Source organism: Pimephales promelas, chromosome 4 (assembly GCF_988280905.1).
Source record: "Pimephales promelas chromosome 4, fPimPro1.hap1.1, whole genome shotgun sequence".
Classification (NCBI taxonomy): domain Eukaryota; kingdom Metazoa; phylum Chordata; class Actinopteri; order Cypriniformes; family Leuciscidae; genus Pimephales; species Pimephales promelas.
This window is the reverse complement of record NC_142772.1, coordinates 30,690,993-30,707,996: the sequence shown is the minus strand read 5'-3', so window position 1 is coordinate 30,707,996 and position 17,004 is coordinate 30,690,993. Positions and strand designations below refer to the sequence as shown.

General features: G+C 37.2%; 1 protein-coding gene across 6 annotated transcripts in view; it reads right to left on the bottom strand.

The window, feature by feature from the left end:
- Positions 1–1,038: 1,038 nt before the first annotated feature.
- The window catches only part of arhgef28a (Rho guanine nucleotide exchange factor 28a), an 87,219-nt gene continuing 71,253 nt past the window's right edge, over positions 1,039–17,004 (bottom strand). For all 6 annotated transcript variants that reach the window (XM_039649991.2, XM_039649994.2, XM_039649993.2 and 3 more), the window contains 2 exons: positions 8,108–8,426; positions 1,039–2,370 (listed from right to left, as the gene is read on the bottom strand). In XM_039649991.2, the coding sequence (XP_039505925.2) occupies positions 2,213–2,370; positions 8,108–8,426 (477 nt within the window). In that variant the 3' untranslated portion in view covers positions 1,039–2,212. The remainder of the gene's footprint in view (positions 2,371–8,107; positions 8,427–17,004) is intronic.

The window sequence follows — 17,004 nt, the reverse complement described above, 5'->3', positions numbered from 1 at the left end:
GCACACAGAAAAAAAAAAACAGAAAGGGTCTTGAGGTGTTTTAAGCTCTAAGGCGTTACAATGCAGCACTCATGAGAAAGACACTCTAAAAGATGAGAAAAATGGTCAAAACTCTCTGTCTGGCACATTTCTAAAGAAAAAAAAAACGAAACAGTAAAATGCAAAAACATGTTCTGTGTCTTGTAGCAGATAATAACCTTTTGGTTCAGTATCTAGGGCTCCAAAATCAAAGACAAAACTTGGACCGCATGGTAGCCATTTTTTATGTACATTATGTTTGTGTCCTCTTGTGTCTGTAGATTAACACACCCGTCAGAGTAATATGTAGAGTACTACTATGCACAGGAAAGGGGCCATAGGTGGGATGCTAGTTAATGGCCATTATTTATTTGCTGGGATGACAGGTTTACAGTGGAACTGCTCCTAAAGTCATTACAGTGCCATGGGGAGGTGTTTTGTACGGTTGGCTACTGTCCCCACCCTCAGACGCATTACTATATATTGACTTTGTTTGTGAGTGAAAATAACATTTACAGGTCCCTAAAAAATACGGGAAGGGCGATAAACAGAACAAAAATAGGTTTTGTTATATCCACCATAAAACAATCTTACTGTCATATATTTTCACAATCTATGTTTTATCAATTTTAACCACAGTAACTGAACGTAGCTGTATCTGCAGTGAGGCCTTTACCTTATATTTGACGTACAGTACTTTGAAATTCTAGAAGTTCTAACCTAATGGCAAACTTTTGGACTCAACCCAACACACTTGCATGAAAATTTCTGCCCAGCAGCATGTTTTGTCTTGTACTGATAAAAATTTCACAGTCTACTGAAAAACTGTACTTTGGATTATTAATCAGTTGGTTTTAGAGTTATGGTTTGGGGTCGTTCTTTTTATTACCGTTAATTGATCAGCTAAATGCATTTGCTGCAGTAATGAAAAGAGGAATTAACAAATAATTTTGACATTTGCAATTACAGTTGATTTGAATCAATTACGAAGATGATTTTAAACAAGAAAAACACACAAGCTGATGCATGAACATTTACTACACCCATCTACATACAACAATTATACAAAACATGCTCTATGTACATACAATTATTCCTTAAAAATATCAACAATAAATAGAGTCTATGCATTAGAAGAAACAAAACACAAAGGATAGCAAGACAGTGTTCTCATGCGCAGCAAAGCACCTGCTTTTAAATCAGTGATAAGCCTTTGAAAAAAGCAAATACACTCTGAATTCTTGTCAGTTTAACTTAAGTACATACAGTATACACCCCTAGTACAGGTCTGTAGTCTTTTTTTATGATAATCATGGCTAGAATTTGAATAAGGATTTTTTTTAAATGTGATTGAAATCACAGCAGGCCTGAATTTATACTATTTGTAAAAATATAGCCTATGTATGAACAAAAATGTTGATCCACAAAACAAACAATGAATAATGTAACTGACAACATGCAAAATGCATGAACAAAGCCTTCAGGCTGAAATGACAATATACTGTCCTATAGTATCAAGTGAATGCCAGTGTGAAATCTGAATGCTGATGAGACTTTTCAGATATTCACTGCATATGCAACATTATAGGCAATGTCTCGTGAGCATCAAATAACTGAAATGTTTCCGAAGAGGACACATTTTACACATTCCCCTCCATCCATACATGTGAAACCAATTTCCTAATGTGAGAGATTGAATTTGAAAGAGGTGATGATGTGATTCCTCACGCTAACACACACACGCATACATAAGCCTGACTCATATAATAGGCAGAGAATGCTTTTATAAAACCAAGTCATCGTTCATCTTCTCAACTAAAGGATCAGTATTTTTGTGTCCTAATGTAAGCTGACATGGACAGTTGGAAAAAACTACTCTGTGCAGCAATGTGGGAGGGGACTTTAGTTTGTGTGACTGAACGTGTGCAGAAACTGCCTAACCTGATTCAGTCATTGCAGGCTCCAGGCTATAAAGCAAAACACAGCCACTCGACAAGCCCCATCTCACACACAGACCAAAGTAAGTGCTATGAAATCTGGAGAATGTCACAGAAGGCCAAAAGTGTGCTAAGATGAATGAAAGAATAAAAAAAACACAAATAAAGAGTGGGATCATTTCCTGATCCAAATCTCAAATTGCAAATCCAAGTCCAAATGTTTTGTTTCAAAACCAACTAAAGCTTGTTTGTTCATTTCAGAGATACACAATGTTCTCCTCTCCCTCAGTATCTCTGTTCTCTGTCTCCATGGTAACAAAGGGCTGGTTGACAAGCAGGACGTCGGCTTGAGGAAGCCCCACCCCTGTTCCTTCGACTGACCAAGATTCTTGGAGATGGCTGAGCTGACCTACATCTGTGAAGACAAATCGGATGTTATAAGTGATTACGTCATCAATAGTCTCATGAAGCAACTAAATCATGCAATCAAGCAATTGTCAGTGACCCATCTAATAAAATAGCTTTTTTGTTCAGTGAAAACAAACAGGCTGAAAATAATTGTCGATTAATTAACTGAGCAAAAGCAAAAGATGACCCTTTGATGAGTAATGGGTGTGTTTTGGGCGTGCAATAAACCAATCAGAGTCTCATCTCCCATACTCATTTTTTACTCTATTTACGTGGCAGAATTTGCAAGTGGAAAAACTGAACGCTTCTCTACAGAGGAAACGAATATGTTTGAGGGCAAAATTAAAGTTTGCGAGCAGACCATCTACGGGGCAAAGTGTATGTGCGTTGAGGACAAGCCTATAGGCGCACTTTACTAACGTGCCTTTTAAATAACAAAAACATACAGCACCATTAACACCAGGTTTCAGGTCAATGGCGCAGTCTGTTGTAGCTGTCTCAAAATACCACCGCGCCAACAATGCGCCTGAACACACCTCTTTTTTTAGACCAGGGTGCACAAATGGACGCAAATGCATTTGCTATTTAAACAACGTGGTGCAGGATGTGAAAATGATAACTGCGTCAGGCTGAAACTAGCAAAAAACACTTGCCACATTGCGCAAGGTGTATAATAGAGCCCTGAGACTTTTTCACAGTATTGTATTTCCTCACAAAAGCGGAATATGAAGCGTAGTGAAGCCTAGCCTCTATTGATATCTATTAAAAAAAACGGTCCCTTGTTTCCTTCCCTCCGTACTTCTTTTTCAGGCTATGGTTGCAGGCTTGCCTTCAAGTGGCTTTACATGGTTGAATCAGGTGTGTTTGATAAAGGGGACATGCAAAAGTGTTAAGTTTTGGTACTCCAGGAACATGGTTGGGAACCACTGCTATATTGCAAATGTATTTTAATTGAAATTTAAGATCGTATTCATTGATGGTCTTCCTATGTGTAAGAAAGAGACCAAATTTTGAGGCCATCTATTTTCATTGTACAATAAGAAAATAATAAGGGGTTGGAACATTCTTGGAACATTGGAAGTCAAGTGCTATCACATGTCATTCACATTCATGTGATGATGTGAATGAAACTGATGAACCCTTCTAACATTTAATTACCCACTTCTCAACAGGGACTATGACCCAGTTTCATTACCTTCATTCAGACTGTAGCATGTGTGTGTATGTGATGTAATGTTGTTAGCTGGGAAGGTCAAACAGTGACTATTGTAAGGCTGTGGTCTTGACCTCTGAATAAATAAACAGTTAAACAAAGCAGTGTTATAGTCATGTTGATTTAACAAGGACTTCAATCAAGGCTTTCATATATAGAGAGATAAATGGATAATGTGAAGGACAGGTAAGGAAGGAATGTTCAATTTTGAAGGTAGACTATAAGGAGATTTTGTTTTTCAGTTTAAGCCTGTGCATGCGTCATCAACATAATCTTTTGTGACCCTGGATGTTTATGATGTAATTCACTTGAGGTGTCATATCAACAGGGGCAAACTGCATTTTCAATTGCTTCAGAGCTTTTTTTTTTTTTTGTCTGTCTTTGTTTGGTTGCCCCAACAAAACCTCCAGATAAAGCTATTTTTAATGTTTGAAAGTCTCTAATGTGAAATATTATTACAATTCAAATTAAATAAAAATAATTATATATTTTAAGATGTAATTTTTGCTTGTTACAGCAAAGTTAAATTTTCAGCATCATTACTCCAGTCTTCAGTCACATGATGCTTGATCCTTTCTTATTATTATCAATGTTGAAAACAGTTGTGGTGCTTAATACATTGATATGTTTTTTTTTCAGGATTTTTTGATGAATAGAAAGTTCAAAAGGACAGCACTGAAAAAGAAACCTTTTGAAACATTATAAATGTCTTTTGTCACTTTGGAACTATATTTAATGATATATATATATATATATAGACTGACATACACTGCATATACGATATAGTATGCGAAAAACAGTAGGCCAGCAGAATACAAAGTATTCGAAAAACAGCAGGTGAAAAGACCCTGAATGACCTACTACTTCCACCGTGATTCTAAAGTGCGCATTTGCTGGACACTACTATCCCATGAGGCCATGGGAGAGGTTTTGTGAATAGTAATGAAGTGACACGACAGTTTTTAATGAATTTCATTCATACGAACCATATTCATACAAGGACTTTTTTTAATTAGGGATGCACCGAAATGAAAATTCTTGGCCGAAACCGAAAAAGGGGAAACTAAGGCCAAAAACCGAAACACCGAAAGAAATTACGCCAATTATTAGCACCATTGCATTTATGGCTATGACTGTACTAACTTCACTAAAATCATGGCATTGTAATTGCATAAATTAATATTGAAGTTTCAAATAATAAATCAATTGTAAATTATTCAAATATTTATTTAGCACATTGCACAGTATAAAATAAAAATCAAACTAAAATGTTTAACTTGTGAACATCATGTGTACATCAAATAAGAATGTACAAGCCTACAAGCCTGATGGAAGGTTTTAAATGAATCAAAGTGCATTTAGGTCAATTGCATTTAATTGTTTTCTCTGTAGCACTAAGTGTGTTCAGAACAAGTGCAACTGACTAAATATAACAATATTTTCTCTGTAGGTCTTGTATCAAAACAAAGACTGCCATAGCCTAGGCCTATACTTTTTCTGTAGAACTTTAACAAAAACAAATGCACCAAGAATTGCAGATGTGCAAAGTGAATAATGGGTCCCACTTTATATTAAGTGGCTTTAAGTACTATGTACTTACGTAGGAAAATAAGTACAATGTACTTATTGTGTTCAGGTTGTATTGTAAAACACTTTTGCTGCTATTGAGGTGTGATATGGGTAAGGTTAGGGACAGGTGTGGTGGTATGGGTACGTATCAGGGTGGGTTAAGGTGTGAGGGAAGGGTCAACTGTGTAATTACAAATGTAATTACATCAATTAATTACAGTTGTAATTACATGCAGGTATTTTCAATATATAAGTACAATGTAAAAACATGTATGTACACAATAAGTCCAATGCATCAAAGTAGTAACTTCAATGTAAGTACATAGTACTTAAAGCCACTTAATATAAAGTGGGACTGAATAATGAATATTTAAACACTAAGGCCATTCTACTACTCTTTTTCTTGATAAAGAGCTTTTCTGCTTTATTAATTATATTAAAATTTTCAACTTGGGCGTTAGACGCAAATTCACGTCAAACGTGTAAATGCACCAAATAAAATCATTTGCTTATACCGCACCGCGCAAAATGCTTCATTCGCGCCGCAAGACCTCTAGAAGCGCGTAAATGCGTCTTTACATTGACCATTGAAATCATTCAGGCCAGATGCTCTGTTCGCGTTTAGTGTGAACGCACCGTCAGATATACTGAAAATCCGTTCACACCTCAGACATGTTGCTTCAGATAAGCACGTGCAGGTCGCAGTTTCTGTTTGCGCCATCACAACATTTCAGCCGTATTGGTTCGGTGATAAAATGCACTTTTGGGCCATTTTTGGACATCAATAATCGGTGGCCGATTATATATTCGAATATTCGTTGCATCCATATTTTTAATAGTTGTGAAGTAAGTTCAAATTCAAATGCAGTAGCCTGCTTAGACATAAATATCATATAGAGTCTAGATGCCCTATTGGCCGCTGGGCACTGAGAAATGACTTTTCACAAGTAATGACTTTTCGCTCGGGAATGACTTTTCACAAGTAAGATTGAAGATTTAACATTACCGTACTATTAGTTGTATTTTGTGGATAAAATATCCCATGTGTCCTGTATCATAGCTACATGTATGACCTTTGCAGCAAAAAAATAAAAATAAAAAACCCGTGTGAAAATCAGTTCGGTATTCAGTGAGATATGATTAATTAAATGCGCTGACAGCTCATATCACCTGTCATACAGATTACACTGAGCAGAGCGGATAACTGGTTTGAGATGGCGGCCCCACGGCTCGTCCGTGACAATAGGCAGTAGCGGTCGATAGGGCGTCTATCTATATGTGCTTGGACAGTATGCAATTACACACACACACTGGGTAAACAAATCTGGTAAATATACACTATGGATATTTATGTTGAAAAAGACTCTATAGATGATAAAGCTGGGAAGTGGGACCCTTATCTAGCTAAACATGCACCCTTGTGCACACTCTGTCAATAATAAGAGAGGGTTAATGAGGCAATCAATATACAGAATACAACCTTTAAACAAGTAAATAAGATGTGTTATTTACTGTAGTATACAAGTGTTAAAATGTTCAACAAGTACATTTAGACATTACGGAGATGAACTGTATGCTTGTGTGTGTGTGAGAGGGACGATTCATAATGTTAACCCGACAACTCAAACAGCTCATGAGTAAATATCAGATTAATAAGTTTGTCCCTCGCCCCTCCTTGCTCTTGTAAGATGACGGGTCACTCGGTAATGAGTTTGGTAAAGATTTTTTAGATCAATGTTCCAATCAGTCTCCGTAGCTGGCGGCCCTTGATTCACACGCCACTGTCATCCCGACAGTCAATAGACAGAGGTGATATTGATCGCTGAGACAGATGTGTATCTGTGCGTGTTTGTACCTGGGTGTGATAGACTGAGGATGAATCTTTGTTATTAAACACAGATTAACAACACAAAGAAAACGAATCGACCTAAGCTGCTGCAACACCAGTTTTAATAATGATTCGCATGTAGATGTGATCAAATCAGTTCTTTCTTTTGCATCTGCGTCACATAAAAAAAGAAAGAAATGGCAGAGAATCAAGCTAAACGTGTTTTTTATTTTAATTTTACGTTGTCAACTAGCAGAATTGTTGGGCAGGTATATAATAGTAGAAATATGTCAATCATTAGATATTCTGCAATACCAATTTATGGTATTAATTCATGGTAATATAATTTATATAGCAGCTTATCCGGGACACGGTTTTAAATCAGAAAACTAGCAGATACTCTAAAGTGAGTCGCAGATGGGTGTTTCCCATGTGGACAGTTGGATGTGTCACACCAAATGTATGGTGCAGGCATGATGTAACTGTAGGTTATTTACGGCTGCCAAGTAACGTTGCAACCGGTATTTTAAAACAGGGATGCATTATTTATAATTGGATGAATCACATTTAAAGTCTTGTTTTTAACTCAAGCTTTTTTACATTGAGCCAGATTTGATCAGTTTTGGGTCATTAAGATTTTCTTTTTAAAGAACTATTACTTTAATTTTAGCAAATGTTTTACATTTCATGAAACCAGTAAATACAATTATGATGTTACAAAAGATTTATATTTCAAATAAATGCTGTCTTTTGAACTTTCTATTCATCAAAGAATCCTGACAGCATCATAACTGTGTTCAATATTGATAGTAAGAAATGTTTCTAATGATTTCTGAAGGATCATGTGACACTGAAGACTGGAGTAATGATGCTGAAAATCCAGCTTTGCCATCACAGGAAAATAAATTACATTTTAAAATATATTAAAACTGAAAACAGTTATATCAAATTGCAATAATATTTCATAATGTTACTATTTTTACTTTTTTAATAGCAAGGATATTTTATATGGGGCTGGAGAATGTTCAGCAAAAAAAAAAAAAAAACCTTATACTGTGACATAAGACTTGACATATTGCCCACCCATTATTGTTAACACCACTAAGTAACAAGTGATTGCACTAAAAACATTACCATAATTTGGGCTCTCTGTTAGACTTCTCAGAGGGGTCGGGTACATTGTTCCTCCAGTCCAACTCTCATGCCCTGCAGGAGCATCGGACACTCCAGCAGAGCTCTTTCTGTGGTTGGATCGTGCCAGGAGTGAATTGAGACTGTTCTGAGCACTGGGAGAATCCGAGAATCCTATAGACCCTGAGTGCAGGTGGACAGTCTGATGATGATGGTGTGGATGATGTTGAAGGTGGATGTGCCGGTTGTTTAGAGAGGGAGACATAAATGCAGCCTCGTTCACAAAAATGGACCCATGCTCGTCCTGATGGTGGCCAGCGTCCTGCACGACAAAGATACACATCTCTCACATATCACTATACAACTCAATTGTAGTATATACTCCTGCACCTCACTTTCTGTGAAATTTTGCAGGATTGGATCACATGTTAATAACACACACACCTTTCAAAATCATGATGACATAGAACATATAGTAGTAAGCATACTTAAGCTGTTTAATCCTAAGAGTGAGTTTGTACAAAACAGTATAATAAATAATTAAAGAGAAAATCTTGAAAGAGAAATCTTGTCTAACATAAGGAGACAGAATAGGGTGTATTTTTATTTGATTTTTTAAATAAAATTATAGTGTAATCAGAGAATATTAAAGAAAAAACATATTTAGAAGTTAGCCATATTAAATTTTGTTTTAATTTCCAGCTTACCTTCATTAGCATACATTATATACATTTGTATTACCTCCAAAGTACATCATCAGTCATCCAATGGCCTTTTTTCCATAGTGTTCTTTTGTTTGCTTCATTTAATCACATTTATAAATGGCTGTTTTACATCAGAGAATTGACGACAGAGCCTACAGTGTGATGATGTTTTTGTTTTATCAGACATGATATTCCTGAGCTTTTCCTCATTCATTCAGTTGGTTACATAAGTGTATTACACATGTATTTAAGGCCAGACTGAATCATTGACCCACAAGCTCAAAATCACTGTTTCATGCTAATCAGCCCCCACAAATAATACCACAAATAACTTGGACCTGAAGTGGATCTATTGTGTGTAGTTCATAAGTGTAGGAGAGCCTTACGGAAAAGCTAAGATGGTAGAAGATACACACTCACAAGCTATTTAAAACAATATTTCATTCTGAGGAGGAATCCACATAATGGCACAAACAGGCTGTGATTTTACCTCATATTCTGGCTGTATTCATAAGACTTCTAAAAGCTTTTCTTTTACAACTGGACTACAGGAAGCATGTTTATCTGCTAATGTGAAGTTTGATTGCAAATTAAAGCATCATTAGCCTATATGGTTTCTCACAAGCGACGTGTATAATATTCAAACGTTGGGGTAAGATTTTTTGGTTTCACTTTATTTTGATGATCCCTTTAACAATAAGTAACATTGCCTAGACATGTCTACTAACTCTCATTAGAGTGTTAGTAGGCGATTAGTAGTGTAACCCTTTTCACCATAGGCTTGTGATGAGGCAAGTACGTTATACAGTCACGTATAAAGTATTAAGTATTAAACCTTCTTAAACCTAAAGTTTGGTAAAATGGTGAAAGGGACATCTCATTGTATAAAAAAAAAAAAAAAACCCTATGATTCTCACTATCTCTCTGCTTATCAATGGGTACCTGAACGAATGTTCTTGGTTTTAAATAGAATATTACCACAGAAAACACTGAGCTACACAAATACAATGTTTTTTTCCTCGTTCTCATCACTCACGGGATTTCACATAGTTCAATAGGACACTTTTTTTAATCACTTAATCTCTAATATTAACAGATTGATTAGTGAGCTTCTCTTATGTAATGAACCATCCTTAAAACATTTTAAAGAAAACACAACTCAACTGTTAAATTACCAGGTACATCTGAACAGCACAGGGTAATTAAATGATGAATCTTCTTGTATATGCATTAAACACGTTATCAAATAAAATACAATAACCCACATATTTCAGAAATAAACAAAATAACAAAAGGACTGATAATGATCAGGTCAGAAATAAACAAAATAACAAAAAGGACTGATAATGATCAGGTCATTACACTAGAATGGTAGGTTTATGGTTAGAATAAGTTGACATGTAGTTGCAAAGTTTCTTATAGTCAATAGATTGTCTATCAGAGAGCATCACAATAAGGAGTTAGCAGATATTAAAGGGATACTTCACCTCTGGAAAGATGAATGTGTATATAAAATGGGAAATTTATGTAGAAGAAATGAGAAATTATTTAAAATTATTTGGAGCTTTCTAGACTGAGAAAAGCCAGAAAATGTATTTTTGGCTTATGTGGATTAAAGACAACAACTCCCGCCACACCTACCGGAGAGCAGTAGTTAAACAACAAGTCTTTGGTACTAGTGAGTCTCCGTGATGAGTCCCAAAAATGTGTTTCCAGAACACCAAAAATGCCCAGGATTTGGCTTTTGTCGATCTACAGTCGCCATTCATTATGTTTACTGTGGCGAGCATAACCAATGAATGTCGACTGCAGAAAGCAAAAGCTGAATCCCGGACATCGACGGCCGGACATGTCCGGGAAAAAGAGGACAGTAACCCCTACTACTCCGCTTTCTCCACAGAACAAGATCCTGCTAGCTTAGCTTCCAAAAAAGATGTCTGACACTATGTGTACATTCTGTGAGTGAGATCACACCCTCTATGGGCGGGTTGAGAACATGCGAAACAGCCCCTACTACTGACTGTAGTCTGTAGCCTCTAGCCAAAAAAATCCTCTGATGATGCAAAATGACGATTTTTGGGTCATCAGAGGATTTTTTCCAGACAAAAAATACATACATCTCTCATTTCAGGGGGATATGAGGGTGGAAAGCATGGTAATTCGAAAATACTACAGGTTTTCTACTAATACAAAGCTTAATGCTTAAGTATCAATTTAAGCAGACAGTTAACTAATACTCTAATGAGAGTTATTTGATATGCAGTTTTAAAGTAACTTATAGTCAAATGAATGTTCAAAAGGGACCATCAAAATAAAGTGTTACTGATTGTGGCGAACAGGATGAGGCCGAGGGCCGTGAGAGAACGGCACTCACCATTGATGATGAGCGGCACCTGCGCGACGCACCTGTCTCCTCTCTCTCACGGAGGAGAGAAAGCATAAAAGGAGGAGTGATGATTGTGAAGGACGAGAGAGGACAGGCCTGGGCTATTTTTGTTTTGTTTCTATTTGATTATATATGGCAGCTTTCTGCTGCCTTTACTTTCACTTTGTATTTGTTTATTTATTTATTAAAAGCCATTAAATGTTTGCCAGTTCCCGTCTATTCCTTCCCACGACAGATTTTTTTTAGGCTTTTGATAGAAGTGTATTATTTGATCAAAAATAGAGTAAAATCAGAAATATTGTAAAATAATGTTTTAATTTAAAAAAGTGATGCATGTGATGGCAAAGCTGAATTTTTAGCATTATTGCTCCAGTCTTTAGTGTCACATTATCCTTCAGATATCATTCTAATATGCTGATTTGCTTCAAAATGGTTGTATTTTTGTGGGAACCTTGTTTTTTCAGGATTATGTGATTCTGTGAAAGTACAAAAATTTGAATTTGAATACATTTCTTTAAAAAAAAAAAAAAAAAAAATCTTACTAACCCCAAACTGTAAAAAAATAAAAAAATAAAAAATAAAAAACAGCATTGGCCTCTACCTCTGCATTTAGGAAATTGATTATAAACAACAAAAAAATTGTAACAAGATTTATTCTAAGATCTGTCTTACAGTAAATACAACAGATAAAACAAAGTAAAAGTAAAACTAGGAAATGGAATAATTTAGAATGTATTCGGTATAAGTGAGTCAAACCAAATATTTTGTTTTGTAGACTTCATCAGAATTTATCAGTTGTGCCACAATATTACGGCCAAGTTGTAGTATGACACTGCTACTTGTTGAAAAAGTAACTCGTTACTGTAAAAAACTAGTGTTTTGAAAACAGCTGAACTACTATCACATACTGAACAATGTAGTCAAGTAGTTTAATTTACTCCCCAACACTGTGTCTGTATGTAGTGAAGACTAGAGAAGTTTGCCATCAGATGGACATCATTGTCCTACATCTCACCCTAGCACTTTCCGATAATTTACAAACCACACACCCAAATGAAACATCACTTTGTGACGAACATGATTCTCTGAGTCACATGATGTTCTCAGTCACATGATGTTCTCAGTCACATGATGTTCTCAGTCACATGATTCACCGAGTCACATGATGTGTGGAGCACATGGCTTAAAAGAGTTGGAAGATGGCAGTTTGAGGAGACCTTGTGCAGTGGAAAGATGTGGGAAGTTAATCCCTACAAAAAACCCTGTGAGGTAAAAGGAACATTTTGTTGATTTGCCTTGGGATTTATGGTTCTTTTGGATGTTCCTGGATGTTCAAAGATACTACTAATGGTTCAAACAACAATGGAGGACTGATCATTTCGCTAACTGACTGACTGGACAAACCAACCAAGTATTGTTTTTTCTTTTCTCTTTTTTCATATTCTTATGTTGGATTTGCCAGTTGAGACTTTTTGGCATGAGACTTTGTGACTGTGGTTTAAAGTGCTGAGAACTCTTTTTCAACTGCACAGTGGACTGGTTGCTCAGTGCTGGCCTGAATGGACTCTGAAAGGTCTAAGTACATGTACAAAAACTATGCTGAATTGAGAACTTGGTCAAGAGCTGTTAATGTGAACTGTGAAACTGTTGGTGTTTACACCCTCAATGAGTTGAAAGGAAAATAATCTGACTTTGAATGAGCAGATCTGATTTTGTTTGAATACTTGTCATGGTAAATGAACTAAATGAACCCCAGACTTGGGAATTGAGTATTTGAGTTGTTGGAGAACTTTTGAAGAACTTGAAGAACTTTTGGTTTCTGATTTAGTTTTTGTTTGTTTGTTTTTTTGCCTTTAGTGAAACATTAATGTTTTTTTTTCTCACTGAATGTTATCTTGATCAACAAAAACTAATAACAGTTTATATGAATTGAGCCTATTACTGTTGTTGTTAATTCTTCATCCACATATTAAGGGTTCTACTTTATTTGTTTTTTTTTTAATGTCTGAATCCTTTGTAAGGTTGACTGACTAAACAAAATATAGTAGGTTTAAAAACCTGCTTGGCACCCCAGTCAATTAGGTCAATCCGTTACATAAAAAATGGCACCCCAGATGGGACTTAAATTGGATGAAGGTTTTTTTTAAGCTATTATTTTTTTTTGTGAATTCAAATGGAGGTCTCAGACATTTCTACTACCCCTTCTGTCATAAGGGATGTTATTCCTACATTGCAAGATGACCATATATTACCAGTACTGGATACTGGGTTCATTCCAGAAATGAATTCAGATATTGAGGATGTTTCCTTATTGAATGTACCACAGATTTCTAGTCCTCTTCAAGACCCCCCACCCTCTTCAATTAACCTTACAACTCGTTCCTTAATTGATATGGAATTGTGTGATGACGTTGCACTTTCCCCTCGCTTACTACCAAGCTTTGTGGACCTTCCTAAACACAGAGAAGTCTATGTCAGGGATTTTGATGAGTCCAATATTATATCCAATCAAGCTAAACTCCAGAAACTCCTTGCTGAAACCTTCACAAAAATGAAAGAGGAACAACAAAACGTCAAAGGAGAGCTTATGAATACCTTAACAACAATCAATCAAGATTTGAGACTGTTGTATGTTGACGGGCAGAAGGATTTGCAAAAAGAAATGATAAAGCAATTGGAGTATCATCAAACTCAGAATTCTGCTAACATCAATTGGCGATTGGAACGTTTCCAGAACCAAGTTTTAAAGGATATTGACGCCATTATTCTGCCCCTAAGGACAGCTATTGACGATCTTCGGACTGAATTTAAAGCTCAAACTCAGCAAGTGAACGCTGTGGCTCAGGACTTGGCTTCATTGAAGTCCAGCATGCAAGCCCATGGGAATACTTCTCAAGTAGCATCTTCCCCTCAACCTTCCCCTGTGACTAATGTACACGATGTTACAAAGAAATCGTATCCTTTTCAGTCCACCATGCAAACCGGGCTTCCTGACAGGAGTTCAAGGGGGCTCACAGACACACTGTTACCCGGAGACATCAGTCGACGATATGTGGGAAATAGTCCTATTAAGCTAGAATTCCCTGTCTTCGGTCGGAAAGAGGATGACCCAGACCCTTTAACTTACACTGAAAAGTGTCAAGATTTTCTAGCAATGTTTCCTCTATCAAATGAAGAACTGATGGCCACCCTTCGAAATGTACTGCACGGGACTGCCAGAGATTGGTGGGATGTAGCTCGAGGGTCCATTCATACATGGACTGAGTTTGAAACTAGCTTTCTTTCAGCTTTTTTGTCTGAAGATTATGGGGATGAATTGGCAGAAAGAGTTCGTAATAGAATACAAGGAGAAAATGAAAGTATAAGAGACTTTGCATACATGTATCGTTCTCTTTGCAGACGGTGGAAGCCTGAAATTGATGATGAAGAAGTGATAAAACTCATCCTGAAAAACATCAATCCCCGCATGGCAAGTCAGCTTCGACATAGAGTTTCTTCTGTGGAGGAATTGGTTCGTCTAGGACAACAATTAGAAAAGGATAAAGACAATCAACAACAATATGAACAACGTAAACGTTTCACCAACAAGGTTAACCAAACGTTTCACCAAGGTTCCAAACCAGACACCCAGAGCCAGCAAAATTCAGGTAAACCTGAACAAGATAGAACGCGACAATTGTTCTGTTGGAAATGCAAAGGGGCCCATTCACCAGCTACCTGTCGTCACCCTAATGCCCAAAGGAATAAGGAATTTTCGAAAGGTCCAAATGCTGTTGTTAGGGATGCACCTGTTCCTCAAAATCATCCTACTGTAAGTACCGTAACACCTAAAAGAGATAGCAAAGACCCTAATACTGAATTTTATAGAACCCCTGTATTGGCCACTGGAAATTCAAGTCCTCACCAACTAGTTGTTCCCTTAACGTTACGTCAGTGGAAAGGAACTGCTATTGTGGATACAGGCTCTTCTTTTACTCTTCTTTCTGAAAAACTTTGGAAAACTCTAAAAAACCCAGAGGAAGAACTGAACGTTTGGAAGGAAGGACCATTGTACTTGGCAGATGGGGAAGCAAAGCAACCACTTGGGTGGACTGAGATGGAGTTCCAGCTACACAGTCGTCACTGGGTGTTGCCTACCGTAGTGTTGTCTGATAAAATGTTTGCCTTTGCTGCTGTTCTGGGACTTGATTTTCTGTTTCTGAGTGGGTTACAGATTGATGTATCTACCAATACCTATTGGTTCAAACCCTATAAAAAAGACAGATTTACCTTCGATAGTGACATTCCAAAACTGCATGACTGGGGACCAGAACGGCAAGTTGCCTTAATTACAACTATAGCCCCAACACTATTGTCTCCAAATCCTTCTGAGGAAGTAATATTACAAGCAGTCAAAAATGCTCAGTTGGAAGAAAATGAAAAACTGACATTCAAGGAACAGCTGAAACAAAATTTGGATGTGTGTACAACAAAACTGGGCCGTACCAAGTTGTTGAACCATACAATTTTCCTTACCCATGATATGCCTGTGAAGCAGAAGCCTTACAGAGTTTCACCTACTAAGCAGAGGATCATGAAGGAACTAATTGATGAGATGTTGGCTACGGGAGTGATTGAGCCGTCCTCTTCCGCTTGGGCTTCACCAGTAGTTCTGATCCCAAAGAAATCAGGAGGCTTGCGATTCTGTGTTGATTACAGAAAGTTAAATGCTGTTACTTACAGTGATGCCTATCCTTTACCCACAATTCAGGAAATTCTAGAATCTTTAGCAGGCACTGGCATTTTCACTACTCTTGATTTAAACAGTGGCTATTGGCAAGTTGAAATGGATCCAGAAAGTCGAGACAAAACAGCCTTTGTGTGCTCTTATGGGCTATTTCATTTTAAGGTAATGCCATTTGGGCTTAGAAATGCTCCTGCCACGTTCCAACGGCTGATGGAGACTGTGTTAGGAGATCTCAGAGGCAAGACCTGTTTTGTTTATCTGGATGACATTATTGTTTTTTCTCCTTCAAAAGAACAGCATTTCCATGATCTTCAAGTTGTCCTGGATACACTGAGAAATGCAGGACTCACTGTGAATATGAAAAAAAGTAATTTCTTTCAAGAGACCTTGAAATTCCTTGGCCATGTGGTTTCTTCTGAAGGCATTCAAGTAAATTCTGAAAAGACTCAAGCCATTAAAAACTTTCCTGTCCCATCTAATCTGAAATCCCTTCAACGTTTCTTAGGAATGGCAGGGTGGTATCACCGGTTTGTACCTGACTTCTCAAAAACAGCAGAGCCTCTCACTGCCTTGAAACGAAAAGGAGCTAGATTTAAATGGACATCTGAATGCCAAACTGCTTTTGACACCCTTAAGGAGCATTTGGTGAAGCCACCAATCTTAGGACATCCGAATTTTGACTTACCATTTGTGGTATACACTGATGCTAGTGACATTGGCCTGGGAGCGGTACTTGTCCAGCAGAGAGGTTTAGGATCTGAAGAAGTTCTGGCCTTCGCCAGTCGGACTCTAAACAAGGCAGAACGTAATTACTCTACAACAGAACAAGAATGTCTTGCTGTAGTTTGGGCCCTGGAGAAGTGGCGGTACTACCTGGAAGGTCGTTATTTCACAGTGGTAACTGACCATGCATCACTAGCTTGGGTATTTAAGACCAACAAACCTAGCACACGACTTATGCGCTGGGCATTACGTTTGCAGGAATTCACCTTTGCTGTCGAATACAGGAAAGGAAAATACAATACAGTTCCAGATGCCCTTTCTCGTGCTCCATTAGACCAACCTTTCCTGTCAACCTGTGCCA